The 21,927-nt window shown below is 39.1% G+C and overlaps 1 protein-coding gene across 1 annotated transcript in view; it reads right to left on the bottom strand.

Annotated features, from left to right (window-relative positions):
* UNC13C (unc-13 homolog C) overlaps nt 1-21,927 on the bottom strand; it is a 565,880-nt gene that overhangs the window by 516,255 nt on the left and 27,698 nt on the right. Inside the window, exon 2 of the mRNA XM_019664136.1 lies at nt 11,948-15,199. Within this exon, the coding sequence (XP_019519681.1) occupies nt 11,948-14,942 (2,995 nt within the window). The 5' untranslated portion in view covers nt 14,943-15,199. The remainder of the gene's footprint in view (nt 1-11,947; nt 15,200-21,927) is intronic.

Below are 21,927 nucleotides of genomic sequence, written 5' to 3'. Positions count from 1 at the left end.
AATATATGCAAAGTAGAATTTCACATCACTATATTCTTAAAGAAATAATTTTCATTTCAAGGATATACTGGCATTATACTGAGACTAAAGAATGTAGAATTATTGAGGCAAATAAATAATTCTATTGGGTTGTCAGAAAAGTCATGACGTATTTTTTTCTATGTTTTTCGTTGCAAAAATGCGTCATGACATTTCTGACAATCCAATATATCCCATCTTTTATTAATCTAGCTGCCTGAAGAAAACAGAATTAAAGCCAGTGGTTCAAATGAATGTCTTCAGAAAAAGAACACATTATAGAGGTGTAAGCTGGGTTAAGGGAACAAAATAGGGATTGTCAGGTCCCCAGAGAGTAGATATAGTGAGACATGGTTACTCGGAGAAAGAGAAGAAAATAGAGTGCTCAGAACCCAGTGAGAGCTGCTATGGCGGCCAACAGAAGCTGTGAACCAGACAGACAGCCGCAGCTCCAGGCACTGAAGCAGGGACTGAGAGAGATGTCCTGACCTCCTCTCCTTTCTGCCAGGTGACCTCCTGCAAACTTGAGCAGAAGCCAAAGGAAGCAAAGGAGAGTGGGTGCAGTAGGCAGAGGTCAGCCCCTGAGTCAGAGAGCAAACCCCAGAGTCCATTCAGGGGCAAAAGCTGAAAATGAATTGGTAAAGAGGGATCAGACACTATTTCAATCTCAGTCTCTCTCTCTCTCTCAATCTCTCTCTCCACCTCTGTCCCCCAGCTGATCTTAATGAATTCAATGACCCTATAATGAGACTCTACTGTATATAACATAGTTTTACTAAGGAGCCCATTCCTGTTGGATGCTTTCCTAGCCCACAAAAATAAGCAAGTAAAAGGACATGTGCTCAGAAACATCAGTGAGAGAGCTTCCATGAAGTTGGTACTTCCTAAAGATGCTAACTTCCTCTTCCATCACTCCATGTGCTATCAGATAGATAGATGATAGATAGATAGATAGATAGATAGATAGATAGATAGATAGATAGATAGATAGACAGACAGACCCAGGCATGGAATACCTAGATTTCACCTTCTCTCATCTGCAAAACAAGGGGATTGGACTAGGAGTTAGGAGTTCTCCAACCCAGCTGGTCTTCAGAAACTTACGGAATCTTATGGACAACACATATTCCCAGGTCCTGCTCCAGGCCTACTGAATTAGAATCCTCAGGAGTGAGACCCCAGAACCTTTGTATATAAAATTCACCCAGGTGATGATGGCATGCATCCAGGCTTGGGAACAAACTGTACTCAAAGATCTGCTAGGCCCGTTTTAGCGCCAAAATCCCATGGCAAGAAGATAAAATTAGAAAGGTGAGCTAAAGAATGATTCTTCTTATCACTCAATAGAGAGAGAACATTAGAAATTAAGATACAACTAAAGTAATGATGTTTCTCTAACCTCATTCAAAAATGTTTTAACATTTCCTTTTTGTTTTCCCCATTTTTGGCATTTTCAGATTCTCATTCTAATATTGGTAAATAGAAGTGCATTGAGTACTTTACATTTGTGTTTCTTCCTATAAATTAGGTGAGGGGCTCTGAGGCAATTAGTTTTATTATTAATGGCACTGATACCATCATTAAAGGAACGACTATTCTAACAGCAGCATCCTTTTATTGTTAACTCAGAGGTAGGTTTATAACTGACTACATGAGGAGAACCACTTCCTAGTAAGGTCTTCAGCACAATTATCTTGTGATGTGTTGGACAAAACATTTAACCTCCAGTGCCCTGTTTCCTTCAACTGTTAAATGACAGAATTGGCCTAAATGATTTAGAAAGGTTCTTATAACCTAAAAACACATGTCTAAGAAATGCCACATTAAATATATGTGTCTTCCTTTGTTTTCTGCTGTTGCACTTTGAAAAGGAGAGTCTGGGTTTTCAAAAAATCAGGTACCCTATCCTAAAGGGTAGGACAAATAAACAGCTTTTTAATAGTTATTAGCACTTCAAGCCTGAGGAATCATTCCCCAATGAAATGGGGAAGCCCAAGAGGGCGGGCAGAGTTTCTCTGAAGAGCTGGCTTCTAGTCCTGTCCAAGCAGCCCTCGTATTTATTCAGTCTTGTAATCAAAGGAGTATTTTCTTATCCACCTGATTTTATTTACCTTGATATAAAAATGACTTCCTTCCCCACAAACTACTTTTCTTTCTAAATCACTGATACACTGAACAATGCCAGAGAAATCAAAGCCACACAGAATCAAATTACAGTAATAAATGAATATACTCATAAGTTAATACTACTACTCAGCACAAAGCAATTGTTTGACCCTGGACTGTAAATTAGATCTATTTCGTCCTTCTATGATCTTCCTCAGCCTTTATAACATGTAGAGCCATGTCTTTTCCATAAGAAAATGAAATCCTTCTATGAGTAATTAATACGCCACTAATCACTGAAGTTGCAGACAGAACGATGAGGTACTTGAGCAGCAGACAATAAGAATCAAGCACCCATTGAATAATTCGTGTTCTAACAAACAAAATTCATGACAAAGTTCATCAGTGATCTGCAAAAATTGGTTTTGCTTAATAATTGGTTTTGATAATCATGTGACCATGTTAGCGCACTTGATAATGCACTTGACTGTGATTACAGTTAATTTTATGCAGCTAGATCAAAGGCTCACTGTATTTAATCCATATTTCTGTAGTATCTATAAAAGGAATCAATGGAAACCATTTGCCCAGTGACCTGTAATGTTAGGTAATTATGTATGCATTGCACGTCCGCACAGGCAAGCACACACACTTGTGCTCCTCCCAAAATATTTGGACATAAATAATTCTCTGGTTCTATTTCCATTGGTTTTTCTAACTCCACCTCAAAATGTAGAAACTTCAAATTGATCAAAAATAATTTTATCTAAGATCAGCCTTATGTGTGCTAAGCTGCTAAAATGGTGTGATTTCTGGATATCTGGACGAGGTCTGCTATTCAAAAATTATACCCCACCTGCTTGCCAGTGCCTAAAATGCCTTCATCAGCAGGAAAACCTGACATTGTATAATGGAAGAGAAAAAGCATAAAAATGCAAACGTCCCCAGGAGATGCAGATTATTAACTGAAAATCAATTACAGTAAATATCAGAATCATTCTACAAAGTGATGTCGGGAAGGGTAGTGGAGGAAAAAGCAGAGAACAGGTGGCTACAGGACACTTAATCAGAAGACAGAGCACTGCCAGCCCAGGAGGCTGAGGGTAGGGGTGGAGGGCTGGGGTAAAAACTGGATGATGCAAGCCTCATTCACTTCTACACAATTTTTCCCTCATGCTTTTCAACATACACAGATGGGTTTTGGCTCACTTACTACTGTCACTAACAAGTATTTCTAACCCAATTCACCTCATTGTCTGAGATCATTTCTAAGGCCCCTTAAACCTAGGCATTCTGACTGTAATTAGGCAGGCATGCTTCTCTGCTACATTCATATTGTTCACAAGAGATTTACAGTACTTAGGAGCAGGGGCGGGTATCGGAACCCTGCTTAAGGTGAGTCAGTTAGGTAAGTGACACTCAGTTTTATGGCTACAGGCTCTGTTATCTCATCTGTAAAATGACTATTAATAGTCATGACCTCTGGTCTTATTTTGGGTTCCTTCAAAAGTAGAGGCTGAGACAAGGACAGGAGGGTAGGTAGCTTCTTTGGGAGGTGGTCCCCAGAAGCAGGAGTGAGGAGCAGGAAGAATAAGGCAGAGAAAGAGAAAAAGCTAATTGAAGGGTTCATTGCTGCGGTTGCTGCTGCCGCTGACACTGCAGACAATAGGAGCTTTACTCCACTAGGTCCTCCAGGGTATGAGGCGTGATCAAATAATACAGTGAATGTTTTAATTTTATATATATATATATATATATATATATATATATATATATATATATATATATATTACAGTAAAAGACACCTTGCCATTAACCCCCCTCAAAATACTCCCCCTTGCTTCAAAAACATCCCATTGTTCTTGCCATTTTCTGAAGAAGTTCTTTAAGTCCTCTTTCATAGTGTCTTTAGCTGTGCTGTCGTTGCTGGCTCGATGTCTCAAATCAATTTAAAACGTTTACCTTTTATGGTCATTTTGACTTTGGAGAAGAGCCAGAAGTTGGAAGGTACCAGATCCAGTGAATAAGGTGGAAGAATACACACCATAATGTTTGTAACAGAAATTGCCATACGCCAGAAGCGATGTGTGACACAGAGCGTTGTCATGATGGAGGATGATTAATGGCACACTTTAAAACATACTTTCTCTCAACCATGGCTCACACCCAGCTGACTGCACTGAACAGGCTGAAACTTGTCACACATTGTTACTAAGTTCCACGTGCTGCTTTCCCTATTGATGATCCCTGCCTTTCTGTTGGATGGCACTGAAAAGCAGCATTCACCATATTTTGTGATCACAACAGAAAGGCTCCGTGTCACACATCACTTCTGGTATGAAAATTTCTGTCAAATAAAAACATTATGGTGTGTCCTCTTCCACCTTATTCACTGGATCTGGCACAGTGTGACTTCTGGCTCTTTCCCAAAGTCAAAATGATCATGAAAGGTAAACTTTTTGAATTGACAGGACATCGAGGAAGCCACAACAGCACAACTGAAGATGCTCATGAAAAAGGACTTCCAGAACTGCTTCAGAAAGTGGCAAAAACAATGGGCTAAGTGTGTGTTCAAAAGCAATGGGGGTATTTTGATGGGGGGTTAATGGTGATGTGTCTTTTACTGTAATATTTTTTTTAAACATTCACCGTATGTTTTGATCACATCTAATATATTCTCCTGAAGGTTGCAGCACTGATGTAACAACTGCTGAACACCTGTAGCGAGGGTTGCTGGGGGGATCCCTGAACATAAGATGGACTCCAAGGTAGAAATCTAAGAGAACGAAGGTGCCCAACTAAGGTGGGAGGCTGTCAATGGAAGAGGGCCTGAGCTCACATGCTGGAGCCCACTGCAGCTGCAGCTGCAATCAGAGGAAGACTCAGGAGGGTGACATGGAGTTCCAGAGACATGTGCTGCACCTCTCGAGGGTGCATGGAGACTTAAATTGAAAAATGCACGCAAAGTACTCACCTCTGTCATGTAGTTTGGGTTGAATAAATGTTGGTTTTTATTTTTAATGTTATGACTTCTTTTTATCTTCTAAGCTTATTGGTAGTAATAATTAATAGCTATGAATTAAATAATAATTAATTAGTAATTAAATGGTAATTGTCATTAGTCATTAAGTTATAAATTATCTTTTCTGTGTCTTCTCTTCTAATTAAAACTATGATGTGCTTCACAGTAGTATACATTTAGGTAAGTACTAATAAACATTTTTTTAAATGAACAATTAAATAATGACATTTTATTATAAGCCACAATGCCTCTCAAAATAACTCAAGAAATAATTTTGAATTGAACTAAACTGTAACCCTGTCAAGGAAAGAATCCATGTCTTTGCATCTTGTGTTTTCTCCCTTCCCATGGCCCTAATCTTGAACTCATCACACTTTTAGCAATCACTAAATGTTGATGGATGTACATGGGTCGCTATGTTGAAATTGCCCCAAAGCAAAACACTTAACAAGCCAGAGAGTTCAGACAGTTGCATGTTTTTACATTTCATGAAAACATCAATAACTGTAGCTATTAATACTGTGTGGAACAGCTTGTGCCAAGCTGCCTGTGGCCAGCATCTTTCAAGGATTCAAACCACAAAAATAATCACATAATTGGTCAATTCCCAAAATGCATTCTGGATAGTTATTTTAGTTCAGTTAAGAAATATATAGGAAAGTAATTGTAGCATTTGCCTTCTGGCTCATATTTCTCAGAAATAATTTAAGATCAAAGGAAGAAGTCTTTATGATTTTTCAGTAGGTCAACTCCCTACATACTGGTTTGGCTGAAAGGCTATCTTACTTTTATTTATTTTATTTTTATCTTATAGAGGTACTATTATTATTTGCACTTTGTCAGTGATGAAAACTGAGCTACAGAGAAATTAAACTTGCTTAAGATCATATCTAACTTGTAGGCCAACTCCAGAGCCCATGCTCTTAACCACTGGGCTCAGCTATCTCACTGCTGGTCACTGGTGGGCCCTGGACATGCCCAAGGTACAGGGCACAGTCTTTCACTTCCAGGAGCTTATAGCCTACTGAGGGAAGCAACAAGTAAGCAGGCGTTTTCAACACAATGGACTCACTACTTATTTGAACCTTGTCCTAAAAGTACTATAAAGATGTTTTTTACAGTTCTGGAGATTTGTATGAATTTCTAGATGCAGAGAGGTGACAGATTGAGCTAAGGAGTGGAGGGAGCAGGGCAATGAGACAGAAAGACTAGTTAGGAAGTCCTAGCAATAATCTAGGCAAGAGATGGCTAGTTGCTAGAACTATAATAGAGACAATGGAGACTGAAAGAATTTGCTGCATTTAACAGATAATTAGGGGGTAAACTCATCAGGGCTTATTAAATTACTGATACAAATTCAAAGTTCTGGGCAGAAGCTTCCAATTAGCTATGTCCAAGTCATGTGCTCAAGCCACGGCTGCAAAGCATAGGGAGAAGAACTCCCAGCTCCCTCGGCTTCTGCAGCAGGACACAGGGCACTGCTTCCCTCCAAGGGCTCATACACTCAGGAACACCAATGAGAAAGGAATTCAGATGCTGGGAAGCCAAAAAAAAAAAAAAGACAAATATTCACTACAGTATGACCCGGAAGGAGCCAGAAAGAATAGCTCTCTGACCTGAGCAAACAGGTGGAACCATTTATTAGGATAAGAAACCAAGGAGGAGAAGCAGAAGTAGGAGGTAGAGGAAGAAAAGAGTTCAATGTTAGGCATGATGAGTTTGAGACCTGTAGGATGTCCTATCTGATGCAAGTTCTATAATTCATCATGGCAGTCTCTTTTAATGGCTTTCCGTGGTTACTAGGAGGAAAAAAGATCCCCAAGTGATTCACAAGACTCAGAAAAACATGGCCTCTGAATATTGCACCAGATTTGTCTTGCACTATTCTCTGCCTTGCTGTCCTGCAGCCATACCAGGCTTTCTCTACTATGTAAGTTTCTCTACTATGTCATGCCATTTTCTGCCTTAAGACCCTGGTCCATGCCATTCTCTCTGCCCAGAAGGCACCTTTACCTCTCTCTTAGCCTACTTCAATATATTCATTCTTCAGATCTCAGGTCAAATGTCATTTCCTTGGCGAAGTCGTCTTTAGCCTCCAAACTGTAATATGCAATCTCAACACTTTATATTTACTTCTACAGCAGTTATCAAAGTTTAAAATGATATATTTGTGTATTTCTTTTTATTTAAATTCATCTCACTCACTTAACAAAGACAAAGACCAAATAAAATTTGTCACAACTGTGTCCCAGATGCCCAGCCAGGCAATTAGATATTCACTGAAGAATGAGTGAACTATTGAGTGAACTAATGACTAAAAGAATAAATGTATATAATACACTAAGTTTGGGGAGGATAGATTTAGCACAAAGACTGACTTGGGACCATCAATACACAGATGTTAACTTAAGTCAGTGGAGCAAATGAAACCACTCAAGAAACAGGGAAAGGAAAAGAGCACTTAGGGTCTGTTATTAACTATCAAGCATTTCTTGATATGATCCATGGATCATCCTACATTGGAATCTACTGGAGATTAGATCAAGGAATCCATATTTTCAACAAGTCCTCCCAGGTGATTCTCACACACTCTAAAATCTGAGAACCACTAACCTTGGAAACCAGCAGAGAAACACTCTTGACCCAGCCACAGAAGTTTGTATTACAGGCCAGGTGTCTGAACATGGAGAAGAGAGAAGCACTGATTGGTGTCAAGTAGCTAAGAGCATGTTGTTGCGCCGAGCACACCAGATAGGATTTAGAAGTACTTGTGCTGATACCTGGTCCCGTCACTTGCTAGCTTTACAACCTAAATAACTACTGGTAATTGTCCTAAGGGAACTGAAACTTGGGAGGTTGGCAATTGTCTATCTCATTGATGTTTTATGAGAATTAAGTATACGGCGTAGTTAAGTCTTAAAAATATTAAAATGGCTTTATGTGTTTAGAAAATGCAAAAGGGATGTTGGTCAACTTGGGAGTTTCCTATTGATTTTCCTCAGATAGTAAAATACTACTGTTAATCATTAAGTGAATTCACATTTTCCGTATGTGTGCATGCCAATGAGAGTGTGTATGTCTTTAACTGTAAGCACTGAAAAGCAGAAATCGAAAACTAAAACCAAGGGATTTCCACAAGACATCACTAAGCATCAGGAAAGGCACTAAAAAAGGCGAAGCTCAAGCTACATCTCTGGAAAATAAGATCATATTCAATCTGTCATTTCTCATTGCCACTATTATATACAGTCAACAATTGCTTTTATCACAAGTTACACAGAAATGACACCTGGATAATCACGTTGCCTGTAAAAATATCATATAAAATGGCAGAATGGTCTGAGTGTTTGAGTGCTGGTTTATGACTTTGGCGAATAACTTGTAATTGTAGCTCTGCTGACAAATTGGTGCTGCTGGGTAAAGCAACATTTTGCCACCTCAGGTCTCTGTCTTATAAAGTTGAATATCAATATTTAATTTCTGAAATCCTAAGCTAGCTTGCAGTGAGTAAGCACATAGAATCTGGGAATAAAGTGCCTAATTCTAAATTTAGGTTTCGCCACTTACTGGCTATTTTTTCTCCCATAGGTAAATTACAGTGTCTTGTTTCTCATCTATAAAATGCAGATAATAATACCCACCTGATAGGGTTATTGTGAGGATTATATGACTTAATATGGTGTAAAATATTTAGAATAGTTTCTGGCACATAATAAAGGACTTAATAAATGTCGACCATTATTCAGCTATGTATCTTACAGGGTTTTTAAGAAAATGTGTGTGTGTGTGTGTGTGTGTGTGTGTGAGAGAGAGAGAGAGAGAGAGAGAGAGACTTCAAAGCTTGTGCCTTTTATTTAGCATCATGTTTCCCTTGATTCAGGCATCCATCTAACACATATTAACTCAGTGCCATCTCTGGATGAAGCATTGGTCTAGACACAGTGCAAATGAAAGGATAAAAAAAAATTGACCTCTCGCCTCTAGATTAGAGTTGAGCAGAGAACATGAAAAGCGTGCATCGTCATTATATAAGGTAGAAGCCCGTGCCATAAAAGGCAGGTATATGGTAATTCAGAGGAGACAACAGTTCATCCCACTTAATAGGCTGTACAGGGCTGGAGGTGGGGCTCAAATAGTCAACACCATGCTGTGGGGTTCAGGCCAGCTATACCAAAGGTGCCACCCAGCAGTGTCCAGCAAGGAGGGAAGACTGTGACCTCATGGAGCCTCTGGCTACACACACCCTAAGGTCTCTCTCCACGGGCATGCTGTTCAAGGTGAAAGTTCTCAGAAACACAAGCACCAAATACCCGTGTACATAAATATTGGGGTCTTTGAAATTCTTCTTTACCAGGACCCAAAAGACAAAAGTTGAAATAAATAATTCAAATCTATGAGCTTATACTTCCATAGAGCTATGTCAGGGGAACAGCATCCCATGCTGTTTACAGTAAGAGCTCTACAGTCCAGTCTTGCCCAGGTTAGTAATGGAGAAAGACAGCACTGCTACCTAATGGTGCCTGGATAGTCATGGAGAGAAAAGTATGTTGGCATTTTCCCAAAGCCCAGTGAGCAGATGGCCATGGACACAAAATCTATCCTGACAATTCACACCTCATTGGGATGCTCGGAGCAAGGAAGGGGACACACAAAATGCCCTTTTTTGGCTGCCCTTCTTCCTGAGGCATATTGGTGGCACAGGAGGGGGACGATTGTCTGACTGCTGCCAAAGGGAGAAGAGATGGTTTTTAAAATCTAGGCTACTGCAGCCTCCTGGGTAGTCAATCTGGTGCCTTTCAAGCAACCAGAGAGGCATCTTAAAGATGTGAGTCTGATTTCCTCTAGGATAGTTGATACCTAACAGATTTCATTCAAAGCTGGCTCTCAGGATAACAAGCCAAGCTCCAAGATGGTGGAGGGGTGTGAGTCCTCTGCAGCCAGGCCTGCTATGTCAGGTAAATGGCACAAAACTGTTTGACCTACTTTAGCAGTTCATTTGTGTTTTCTAAGGATAAGTGCCAGTGGATGATTGGCTTGTTAGCTAGTTGAAGGGTCATTACCAGTAACACTCTACTTTACAGAGGTTTACTAATTTGAATTTTTTTAAAAGTTGGTCAAGGTCCATTTTTTTCTGAAACTTATAGTCTTGTCACATGTATAATATTGTCTTTCATTGCAGATACCTTAACCCATTGGCATTAAAACGTGCATTTATTATATTGCAACAGATGTACACACACGTACACACACATGCTTAATCTTAACATGCCTTTGAGCAGACTTCTATGAATCCACAGTAAATAAAATACAGTGTCAAACTGCTGGCCTATATTCCAAGAAACTATCAACTGAGTTTCAGTAATAAGAATATCTAAGTACTAAATTCATTCTGAAATAAAGTAGATATTAGTCCAATATGAATTATGACTACATAAAATGTTGACTACTTCGCAGTTTCAAATCAGTTTTAAATCTAGTTGAGAACTCTACCCTGAAAAAGAAATCACAACCAATGCACCCAAGATTACCTTGATTTATATTGTTCTTTAAATAAATTACATAGAAAGTGCTATTTTAAGTAGACAGATTTTTAGAGCAGAGAACCCTAATTGTTATTTCAATTGTCTTAGGGCCTAAAACAGTTTAACAATAAAGGTATCTAGTTATTCAAAGATCCACCCATATCAACAGAAAATGGCCAGTTTGGAGTAGTGTCTGAACACAATTGCGTTAAGACAAAGAAACCATAATCACTTACTGGCTGCAGAAATTATTGTATTATTTCATAATAGCAAGTAACACTTGATCACTTAAATATATACCTTTATGAAACATATAGAGTAAATAATTTGATTAAAGGTGACAACGCTATAATCAAGGAAAGCATCAATAATATATCATTGGTTAAAATTGAGGTTATATCAAACTATCCCAAAGATAAAAGTGATAAGTATGCAAATAAAATAAATGGTAAGAGATTGAGGATAGTGCAGAAGAAGTTCGGTTGAGGAATTAAAAGTAAACGTACTTTTTTATTTATATGCAGCTACTTTTCAAAAGAGTATGATCTGAAATTGTACCCCTGGGAAATCAAGTAAAATTATTAGGTAGGGTACTCTTCATTTCCATAATTGGCAAGACTCTCCTCCTTTACTCTTCAGTAGGGATTTCTCTGCCACCTTACTGACTCCTTCCTCCTCAGTGACTTGTGACCGCTCAGGCCTGGCCTAGGGCTCTACTGCACCTCCTCAGCTGCATCAATAGGGAGGCTGTGGCGCTTCAGGGGACTAGTTAAGGTTGGCTGTGCAGATCCAGCTCTTCCTACTAGCAGGCCCCTAAGCGTAAATTTGATGGAACAGGCGTGATAAATCCGGGAGTCCATCTTTCCTAATTCTTTAAGATTAACTGTACCTTTCTCCCCATTCCTGTAAAACTAAGAGTACCAAGGAGTAGACCCTAGACTGCTCTTTGATTTCACTCATTCTTTCTTTGATAACTGATGCCACAAAGCTGGTTAATAGAAAATGGAGTTTATTTCCAATCCCCAAAGAGAAATCTTGACCCATAGAGTGTAGGGCTCATTTCAGTACGCCCTATTTGAAAACACTTGGATTTTAAATCATCAAGCCCAATTTTTTAGGAAAGCTGTCAGGGTAGAATAAAATCCTTCTCAGAATAAACATGCAAGTTCCTTGCAAATAAATTATTTCTACCATGAAGAAACACAGAGCATCCTCTAAAGAAGCATTACCCAATGTTAAAACACAATTAGCGCATAATGTATCATTTAAACATGAGTACCTCCGGCCAGGATCTTCTCTTCCAGTTCTGCCATTTGCTTCTTATAGGCTTTCAAAGCTGCTTCTTTGAAAGAGGGACGGATTCTCTTTGGCTTTGTGATTTCCACGGGCTGTTCAGGGATGTTTTGATTTTCATCTTCTTTTATTTCCATTTCAGTTAATGTGTCACTGAAGGGTTCCAACCCTGCTTCAGTAACCACATCATCTACCTGCCCATCATAACCCTCATCTTGTGGGGTTTCATAAGGTGTTTCGTAAGAAGGGTGATCATATTCTTGCATTGGCTCATCTGTTTCAGTGATACTAGTCCTGTTTTCTAGCTTAGCAAGAACTTGTTCCATCACTTCAACATAATCTGTTCCATTGCCCGCCACTGGTTCACTGTAGTCTTCTTCATCTTCTGCTTTGTAGTAATAAGGCTCTGTGTAAACATCAGAGTCCAGGGTGGTACTTGATTCATTTGCAGTTGATTGGGATAATGTCCGAAATCTCCCCATTAGGGAAGAGCCACTGTCCTCATACCCACTGAGACTCTGTGTGCTTTTGTTCCATACCACTTCCAAGGCTGATTTAGCTCGCTGGAGTGTAGATCCAAATTTTGGGAAGCTGAAAGCCTTATCAGAAAGGTCAATGCTTAATCGACTATGCCAAGATTTGGGTGGGGCATCCTCTGAATCATCACTTTGCAATTCACTTTGACTTCGATACATTGTGGACAACTGGTTTTGATTTTGGTACAAGTCATTAGAATTAGCTTCCTGATAAGAATCATATTGGCCAACCCATTGGCCTTGTGGTTCATTATCCAACCCTGGGCATGGAGATGAGTTGTCATCTTGGGTTAAATCATAGCTCTCCGAGTCATCCTGAAGGTCACTGTGGCACTTTCCCAAGTCTTCTTCTAGGTCTTTATTGTAAGCATCTAGTTGTTGATCAGACAGGCTGTTTGTGTCATAATCAAAAGCTTCCTGGGTGGATGAATCTAAACCTAAATCAGCTCCTTGCTCTACTCGATTCCATTCCTTCCATGGAGAAAGATCCTCATGGAAAGAGAGCTGAGAATCACTGTAATGACTTCGGTCTCCAGACGCACATGCCATGCCATTACTCATCCCACTATCCACAGTCTCTGTGTTCCCAATTTCACTCTGTCCCTGGACACCCCGAAGAGCCCCATTCGAAAGTAAACCCTGAGGACTGTCATACAAGGTAGGTGTGCCCTCCTGTTTCCTCTGCCAAAGTTCCCGGTCTGAAGATGACAGGAGGGAGCTTCCATTAGTTCTAGTGAAAAACTGATTTTCTGAAAAATCTTCTGAGTAAGACTGACACAGTTTGGAAAAATCTGATTCAGAACGACTAAGTTTAGGAGTAAAAAAATCACTCTGTGAATGCCAGAGGGGTGTTGCATCTGCATAATGGGCCGTGGCTTGTTTTTCCGAGTTATCCAAGTCTGGCAATTGTGAGGAAATTTTACCATAATCTGATTTATTTGAAATTCTGCTGCTACCAGCAGTTTTATTCTTGGCTCTTGCACTGTATGATTTTGAACTTGACTTGGAAATAGTTGCTTTTGCTGAAAACTCTGACTTGGAAAGCACAGCATAACTGTTTCTGTTGAGGTCCGAATCCAGTTCTCTATCACTGTCATCAGGTAATTGCCAATTGTTCTTCTTGGCTTTGGGCTCTGGAGTAGACAGCTTTATATCCATGCTTTCATATGTCTGGGAGGATGGTATCCCTCTCTCTTTTCTTTCTCTGATGTCATGAGTAAGAATATCTGTAGAGATTCCGATACCTGATCCTTTGAGTTTATATGATTTTTTTAAGACGGAATCCCTTTGCTGAGGGGTTTCAAAGTACACAAGTATGGGTCGAGGCTTTGCATTTGGGCAGTCCCTTTGGTGTCCTATCCTCTGAGCAAGTTCAATTTTAATAGCATTTGGTGCATCTGAAAACCCCATTTTATCTATTAGAATTTGGTACACCACACTTTCAACGTATTCGAATCTTTCTTCGGGAACATTTAAAAATCTCAGGCTTGCCTTGCTACCCATGTGACCTAGGTGTTTAATATAATCATGGATGTCTCTGGTCTCCCTCCGAGACTGGACGAACCCTGTACGTAGCTGTTCGATTTCACTTTGTACAACCTCCACGCTGCTGGAGATCTCATCGATAGAATGCTTGAGAGCATTGACGTGCCCTCGTAGTTCAGAAAGTTCTGTTTCAATCTGACTTATTCCCTGAAGCTCCTTAAAGATCATCTCCATGACATCATGTGTTTGGCTAATACAGCCAGAGGAACTGAATCCCGGTTCCAAGGCATTTGTTTTCGGATTTCGGGCCGTTCTGTCCAAAGATTTGCTTCTTATTCCCCAGGTTTTCTTCACTGTGCTCAACTCAGAATCTGAGGAGACACAGTCTTGACTCTTTTTCCATTTCCTCAGTTTGCGTAAAGCTCCTAGTTTTAAGCTATGTAGTGTGCGTTCCCCATCAGAGCTGCCCTCAGAGGGTGCCAGGCTGCTGGAACTCTTCCTATTACGTCTAACTGGCATCATGTGTGTTGGTTGTGCCTGGTTTTCTGTACTACTCCTTAGTTCATTGAGTGATCCTGAGTAGGAACTCTCAATTGAAGATAACTCTTGAAGCAGATCCTCATTATCACTGTTGGTTACGTTAATAGTTTTTTGTAGGCCATTGGCAATGGCTACTCGGTAACTGAATGTTGGGGAGAGGGAAAATTCTTTGTTAGCTTCGTCTTCTTCGATGGATAAGTTGCGAGTAGATGAACACTTTGCAAGCTTCTTTACAGTGCTTTTCAAGGTATTAGAAAGTTTGGGGGTTTTGGTCTGGCCAGCAGTCAGAAGGTCTTGATCCTTTTTCTGCTGACGATTCTCTTTTTTTTTTATTGTATTTTCCAATTTCTTTGTAAACATTCCTTTGCAAAGCTTTTGTATGTAAGGTAAGATCAGAACCTTGAACAGATTAGCCACCATGGAGAGCAATTAGTGCAAGCTTCTCTACCCCAAAGACATAAACAAGGTATCAGGGTGAGAATCTGTAAATCCAAGGCAAGCATCACTGTTTAGTTGTTTTCTGAATCACTGAAAATGGCAAGAAGGGCAGCCATGGCTCTGCCACAATGTCAATGTTTTGCAAAAACCAGAAGCAAAGTTCCATTGATGAAAGACATTCTCTCTTGGAAGGAGGGGTTTCATGATCTCTCTCATTCCCACATGACTTCATGTAGCATCTAAAAGAAAGCAATGTTATAATGAGTATCAGAATTCAATTCTAGACTTATCCTATTTCTAACATTTTCCAAAAGTATTCAAGATACACAATGTGTGCAAAATTGCAGGGGAACAAACAGGGGAATATATGAATTTCAACACACAGTTACTTTTAAAAAAAAACTATAAAGCAAATCAGTACCTATAACTATGTTTAAATTTTAATTTTATTTCTAAATTAGTTATAGTTGGACACAATTGAAATGGTAATAAAAGGTAATGATTATTTAGAAAAGGTTGTATAAGATGACAGGCGAATTTAAAAAGCTATATTAACTTCATGATATTATAATTCCCACATTATTTCTTTTCCAAAGTTGCATTTACTTAGACAAGCATAAGCTTTTAAATTAAAAGGTATTCCTTCAACCCCAGGCATTTAAAAGCCATCAAATTAATATTATCCATGTATGTGAGACCTTTTCTTATTTAAATAATCTTTCATTTTTCTAGATATTCAATGACTGGGAATTTCTTATGATTGAAGTATTCCAAGTAAGAAATATTTCATATGACAAAGTAAATACCAACAGGAAATATATCTCATATAGCCATCAAATTTGTCAATGGAATTATCATGGGTTGAAAAATAAATAGAAGGTTATATCAAATTAGGCATTGTAGCCACAAGAAATCCAAGTTTTGAGAGGACATGACCAGAGAGAGCAAATCCATTCTAACCAAGCAGTGTAGCCTTGTGGCAGATGGCAGGAAACCCATCCCCAGGGTTAGGGCCATGATTAGACATAGGTACTAAACCACAAAGAGAAATTGTGCCACAAATCCAATGTGCCTACAGAGAATCAAGAATTGGTCAACTACATTTCATCTTATGATTTGGTGTTTTATACTGCAAATGGCCAGACAAGTAAATATTCTTTAAGATGGTTAGTGTCTTGAATTACAGGAAGAAGGAGGGGGAGGAGAAGGGGAGGGGGAGAAAGACTACATTCATTTTGCTGGTTCACTAGCACTGTGCCTTGTATGTGATAGGTATGCAAATATAATCTTGTTAAATTGAAAGTACTATTTTATTGTTGGAATATATCACAGAATAATGTAACAGTGAAATACCTTTGCTGACATTGGACTACCTATTTCAGTAGATAAATAATCTATTGAATTCTTTAAAGAATATGTCGTCAACTACATATTGGCTTAGGAGCTGGGTGACTATCAGCTCCTTCCACTTGGAAATCTGCCATTTTCACTTCACTCGGGCTTTGCAAGGAATTGGGGAACACATGCTCTGGCCAGGAGCCAAGCTTCACAAGAGACAGGGTCATGTAAATGAGAAAGGGAAGCAAAAAAGATGAAAGAGAGAAAAAGATTGACTAAACAAGTCCAGGTTTTCTGGGTTTCATAAGCTGTCAGAGTTCAGTTCCTCTTGTCTGAAACAATTTGGGGTTCATTTACAATTACCAGCCTGGACTTGTTTTCTACTAATAAAAATGCCAAGGAATTGACTCCTGAATTGAATTTAAAACATCTTTCTTGTACCCACATGTGACCTTCCCTTGTGGAGAAAAGACTTTGGAAAGTTAAGTAGCAGTTGGGTAGATAAATTATTTTAAAACCAACTTTGGTAGAATAAACTGTTCTATGGACTAACCATTCAATCCAAGATCCTGGGTCTCTGAAACCTAGAAACAAATATCCATTTTTTGTTTAAGTGAAAACAGCGATTTTGTCAATGCTTCTGATATTTTCATGAAATTATGTCTAGACTCCCTAACTTGCATTACTAGTTCAGAACTACTGTTCTAGGCAATGATTGTTGAAAAATATCTGAGCAGGAAAATTTTACCTGAATTGAAGTCCTGCCTCAAAAAACACAAACCCAAGGTCATGCACCCACTGTTGCACTTCCTAATTCACTTGCTCTATATTCCAACCACATAGAACAACTTGTTATTCACTAAGTGCTCTTTTACACCTCAGTGGCTTTTCTGTTCTCTCTACCCAAAGTATCAATCATGTCTAGCCCTCCCTGTCTGTAAAAATTGTGTTTAAACTAAAATCATTTGCCCTATGAAAACTTCACCAACCACCCATACTGACATTTTCTCTCTCTTTGCCACTCTCTCCCACAACCCAGCTTATAGGCAATTCTCATTTCTGTCTCCATCTGCTGGACTATACCCCCTTTAAGGATAAAAACTATGACCTGACCACCATAAATAAAGCAGCAATGAACATCAGAGTACATATATCTTCATTGCAGCTTTATTTATAGTGGCCAAGACATGGAAACAACCAAAGTGTCCTTCGATAGATGGTTGGATAAGGAAGTTGTGGTATATATACACAATGGAATACTATTCTGCCATAAGAAAAGATGAAATGGTGCCATTTGCAACCACACGGATGGATCTTGAGATTATAATGCTAAGCGAAATAAGTCAGACAGGAAAAGTAGAGAACCATATGACTTTACTGATATGTGGTATATAAAATTGAAAACAACAAAACAACAAGAAAAACAAATGAAGAAACAAAACTCATAGACACAGACAATAGTTTAGTGGTTACAAGAGGGTAAGGGGGGAGGAGGGTTGGTAGATGAGGGTAAATAGGATCAAATATATGGTGATGGAAGAACTGACTGGGTGGTGAACACACAATGTGATATGTGGATAATGTATTACAGAATTGTACATCTGAAATCTATGTAACTTTGTTAACAATTATCACCCAAATAAACTTTAATTAAAAAACAAAACAGGGCCGGCTGAGTGGCGCGATGGTTAAGAACTCGCTTGGGATGCCAGAGGGCCCCGGTTCGGATCCCACATATGAGGGCCAGTGACACTGCCCTCTACAGCTAAGATGCTGAACAACAGCTCAACCTGGAGCTGGGCTGCCATGAGTCGCTGGCGACGGCGTAGGCTGCAGTCCCTGTGGCAGTGGGTTGCCATGGGATACCGTGTGTAGCCAGCAGCCAGCGTAAGCGGGCAGCCGCAGTGAGCGGCTGTCCAGAAGCCGGCGACTGATCTGGCTCCCCCTGGAAGAGCGCAGTGATGGTGCCAACTTGAGCAAGTGAAGCAACGTCCTCCACAACTAGATTGAAGAACAAAACGACAGCAACTTGTCTGTTCCCCTTCCCCAATCCCCCAGCACTGTTCCCATCCCCCCAATTCCCCAATAAAAATCTTTAAAAACAAAAACAAAATCTATGACTTGTCCAATTTTAAACATCCTGAACCCAGCACACATAATAAAAACTCAAGAAATGTTTATTGAAGAAATGTCCAATGTGTACAAAGTTTTAGTTATGCAAGATGAATAAATCCTAGGAATCTACAGCATATTGTCTATAGTTAATAACACTGTATTGCATACTTTTTATTAAGAGGGTAGATCTTATGTTAAATGTTCATATCACAAACATAATAATAAAGAAAGAAGGAAAGGCAGGATGAAACTTTTGGAGATAATGGATATGCTCATGGCATCAACTGTAGTGATGGTCTCACAGATTTATGCTTACCTCCAAATTCATAAAAAAGAAAAGAATTGGCCCACATTTCAGTTATTTACTAAATATCTTCACCTAGTTGTCCCAAATTAAACTACATCCCAAACCTAGTCATTCTCATGAATTATTAATCTCAATTAATATCATCATAATTATCTGCTTACCCAAGACATACACCCAGGAATCATTCTAGATGAATGACTCCTGAGTATATTCTAGATTGATGTCATTCTAGATTCATATGACCCAACCTATGCACACTCGATGTGAGTATCTCACCTATCCCACTAGTAATGCCTTACCTCTGAACTCCATAATTTCTCACTGGACTATTACAACTGTATCTTAGACAGTTTTCCTAACTCTAATTTGGCCTTCTCTCAAATCCTCCTAAGATTAATATATTCTTAAAAGATATAAATCCTCCTACTTAAACATGGTCTCTCTTAGCAGACTCATTTCCTACGACTTCCACAGGCACATCTGCTCCCGCCATGTTGAGGTAGTAACAGTTCCCTGATTATCCTACTGCTGCCTCACAAATGTGCCTTTATTCATTCTTTTACTTCTGTCTCTATTCCTTCCCCCTTCCCTCTATCCCCTATGTCTTTCTCATGAATATCTCTAGGAGATATAGATATAGGTGATTAGCTAGATATAGATATAGATATAGATAGATATCTGTAGATATCTGTTTGGATATCTATCTATGTGTCTTAGGTAAGAATTAAGGCTTTGGGAAGAAGGTCTTTGAGAGAGATTAAAATACTAGACTATGTTGTTATGTGAAACCTTAATAATGATATTTATTATTTTCTACGTGCCAAGCACTGTGTATGTAATTTTCTAAAATTTAACTCATTTCATTTCACTCTCATAATAATTGTGTAAAATAAGTATTATTATTTTCCAGATAAGGAAGCTGAGGTTTAGAGTTTTTAGGAAACCTGACTTAGATCATGCAGTTACCGAGCAACACAGCTTTGATTCCAAGCCCCAGATTTGGACTGCAAGTGTATAAACCCTGAAACTGATATTAGGGTTGAATGGGGAATAAAATGTTTTTGCAAGTATATCAACAAATTCATTTTGTAAGAGAACTTCTTAATATGACTATAAACCTAGGTACCCTTGTGGGCTAAAAGAGCTAATGAATGTTTAAACAGTCAGCAATTTATTGTTAAATAATTACCATAATCAAGTTAAAATATTTTCAAATCACTAAACAATTTTGTTTCTTATCAAATGCAGAAAACCAGGTAATTGGGTATTTAGGTGTTAATCTGAAAGAGAGAGACAGAAGACATGAAGACATGATCTGACACAGCCCCACTCAGTCTCCACTCCAGGCTTGCCCTCTCCACTTAAGCCTGATGCTCGTCTTATAGTCCATGATTCTGATCTCCTAGATTCCCACCTTTGGCCTAGGAACCTCATGTGTATCACCTGAGCTTCTGATCGTCTACTGTCTACTGACTATTATGTAGCTGCTTAGTCCCTGCTCCTAGCCCTATAGGGTAACCTCACTCTAACTGCTCCTTCATTTGCATCAAGTTCCGGTTAAGCATCCTGGACTGTGTTAGGCTGATAATTCCCCACCAGAGCAGAGCAAGAAAGCCTGTTTCTCACTACAGCTCCACCTCAGCAGTAAATACCCTATACTCTATGATTGCTGGTTTACATTTTTTCCCAAAAATAAATAAAAGAAATATATAAACATGGTTCCTCAAATATCTGTTCAACAGTAAGTTCCTGATGAGTTAGAAAGTAGCTGACAGAAAGTTCCCATCAGGTGGGGGAAGAGCTGTTGTGGCAGAGAGGGAGCAAACCTAAGCAAGTGCAAGGCAGTTCCTTGGAGCAAGAAGGCCCCAGTGGACAGCACTGGCCAGCATGCTGACCACGTAACTTCATAAGCAGGAGCCTGAAAGCACAGCAAAGGAGGAAACCAGGGAGGCTGGGGATGCAAGGAAAAGCTAACCACACCAAGAGCTAGTGAGGAGCAATAAGGGTGGACAACAGGAAGGGGCAGAGGAGTTGAAACCAGGCAGATGATAAGAAGATAACCAGACATTAAAAAATCAAGTTTTCAAAAGCATCTCCTAGAATTTCTGTATTGGGTAAATGAAGACGTATACCTGTTTTATATGCATTGTTTCATAGGAAAGCATAAAAGGACTGTATGCATAATGTAACTGACAGTCACAGGGATGACTATGATGATGAAAACTGCTGGAACACAGTAACAAGTGGAATGACATTTTTGTGAACGATTCTTTTTTTTTTGCCTTATGTTAAGGCAAAAACAATAAAACAATACATATTAATTTTTCCAACAAAAAATGATCAAACCAGAAAGTGATGAAGAGGTTTACCCTAGGCTAGTAAATTATTTTTTTTTAAAAATAGAGACCTATTGGCCCAAGAATAAAGGCCAGATGAGGCACGTCCTCTTTATTACAGTTAATCACATATTTTATGATTTTCTTCATTCAACTATAGACCATCTGTATTTTTTACTCACTTCTATTGCTGCTCTTTGGGTTAGGATTAAACAGTGACATCTAGTACTAGTATTTCTATAAGCACTTTGGAATCTACAAAGTGTGCATCAAGTCATATGCTCTTCATGGTAACCTTGTAAGGGTGTTATCTCCATTATGGTTAGGGGCGGTGAGTCTCATAGGTGCTAAAGTAGTTGTCTGAGTCTCCTGTTCCAAAGCTTGGTTCCTTTGCTGTAACAACTTACATTCTCTTTACTGTAGACCTTTAATATTGCAGTAGCTTACTGGTCTCCTAAAGTAATTTTCTCCACCATCATTCCAAACCATCCCATGAACTGATTTCCATCTAATCTTCCTCCCTTAAGTGTCATTTTCCTCTTCTTAAACTCCTACTAAAGACTATTTCACACCCTCTACTCTGAGCCACTCATGGTTCGATAGATCCACTAAGCTTATTCTTTTGTGGTTTCTTTTATACTTGTTCTTCACTCTGCCTGGAATGTCCACAGCTAATCTGGTCTCAATCTTCAAAGGACATATCAAGACTAACCTTTTCCACAAAAGTTTCTTTAACTACTCAGTCATCTTCTCTTTTACCTATAGTCCTTATGGTCTGAACCATGATATTTAGCCCTTAAGTATTCTTCTAAACTATTTACCAAATAGTCTTGTACATGATTTTCCATTTTTAACATATATTATATACCAG

This window comes from Hipposideros armiger, unplaced genomic scaffold, assembly GCF_001890085.2.
Source record: "Hipposideros armiger isolate ML-2016 unplaced genomic scaffold, ASM189008v1 scaffold_12, whole genome shotgun sequence".
NCBI lineage: Eukaryota > Metazoa > Chordata > Mammalia > Chiroptera > Hipposideridae > Hipposideros > Hipposideros armiger.
This window is presented reverse-complemented; position numbering and strand designations above follow the sequence as displayed.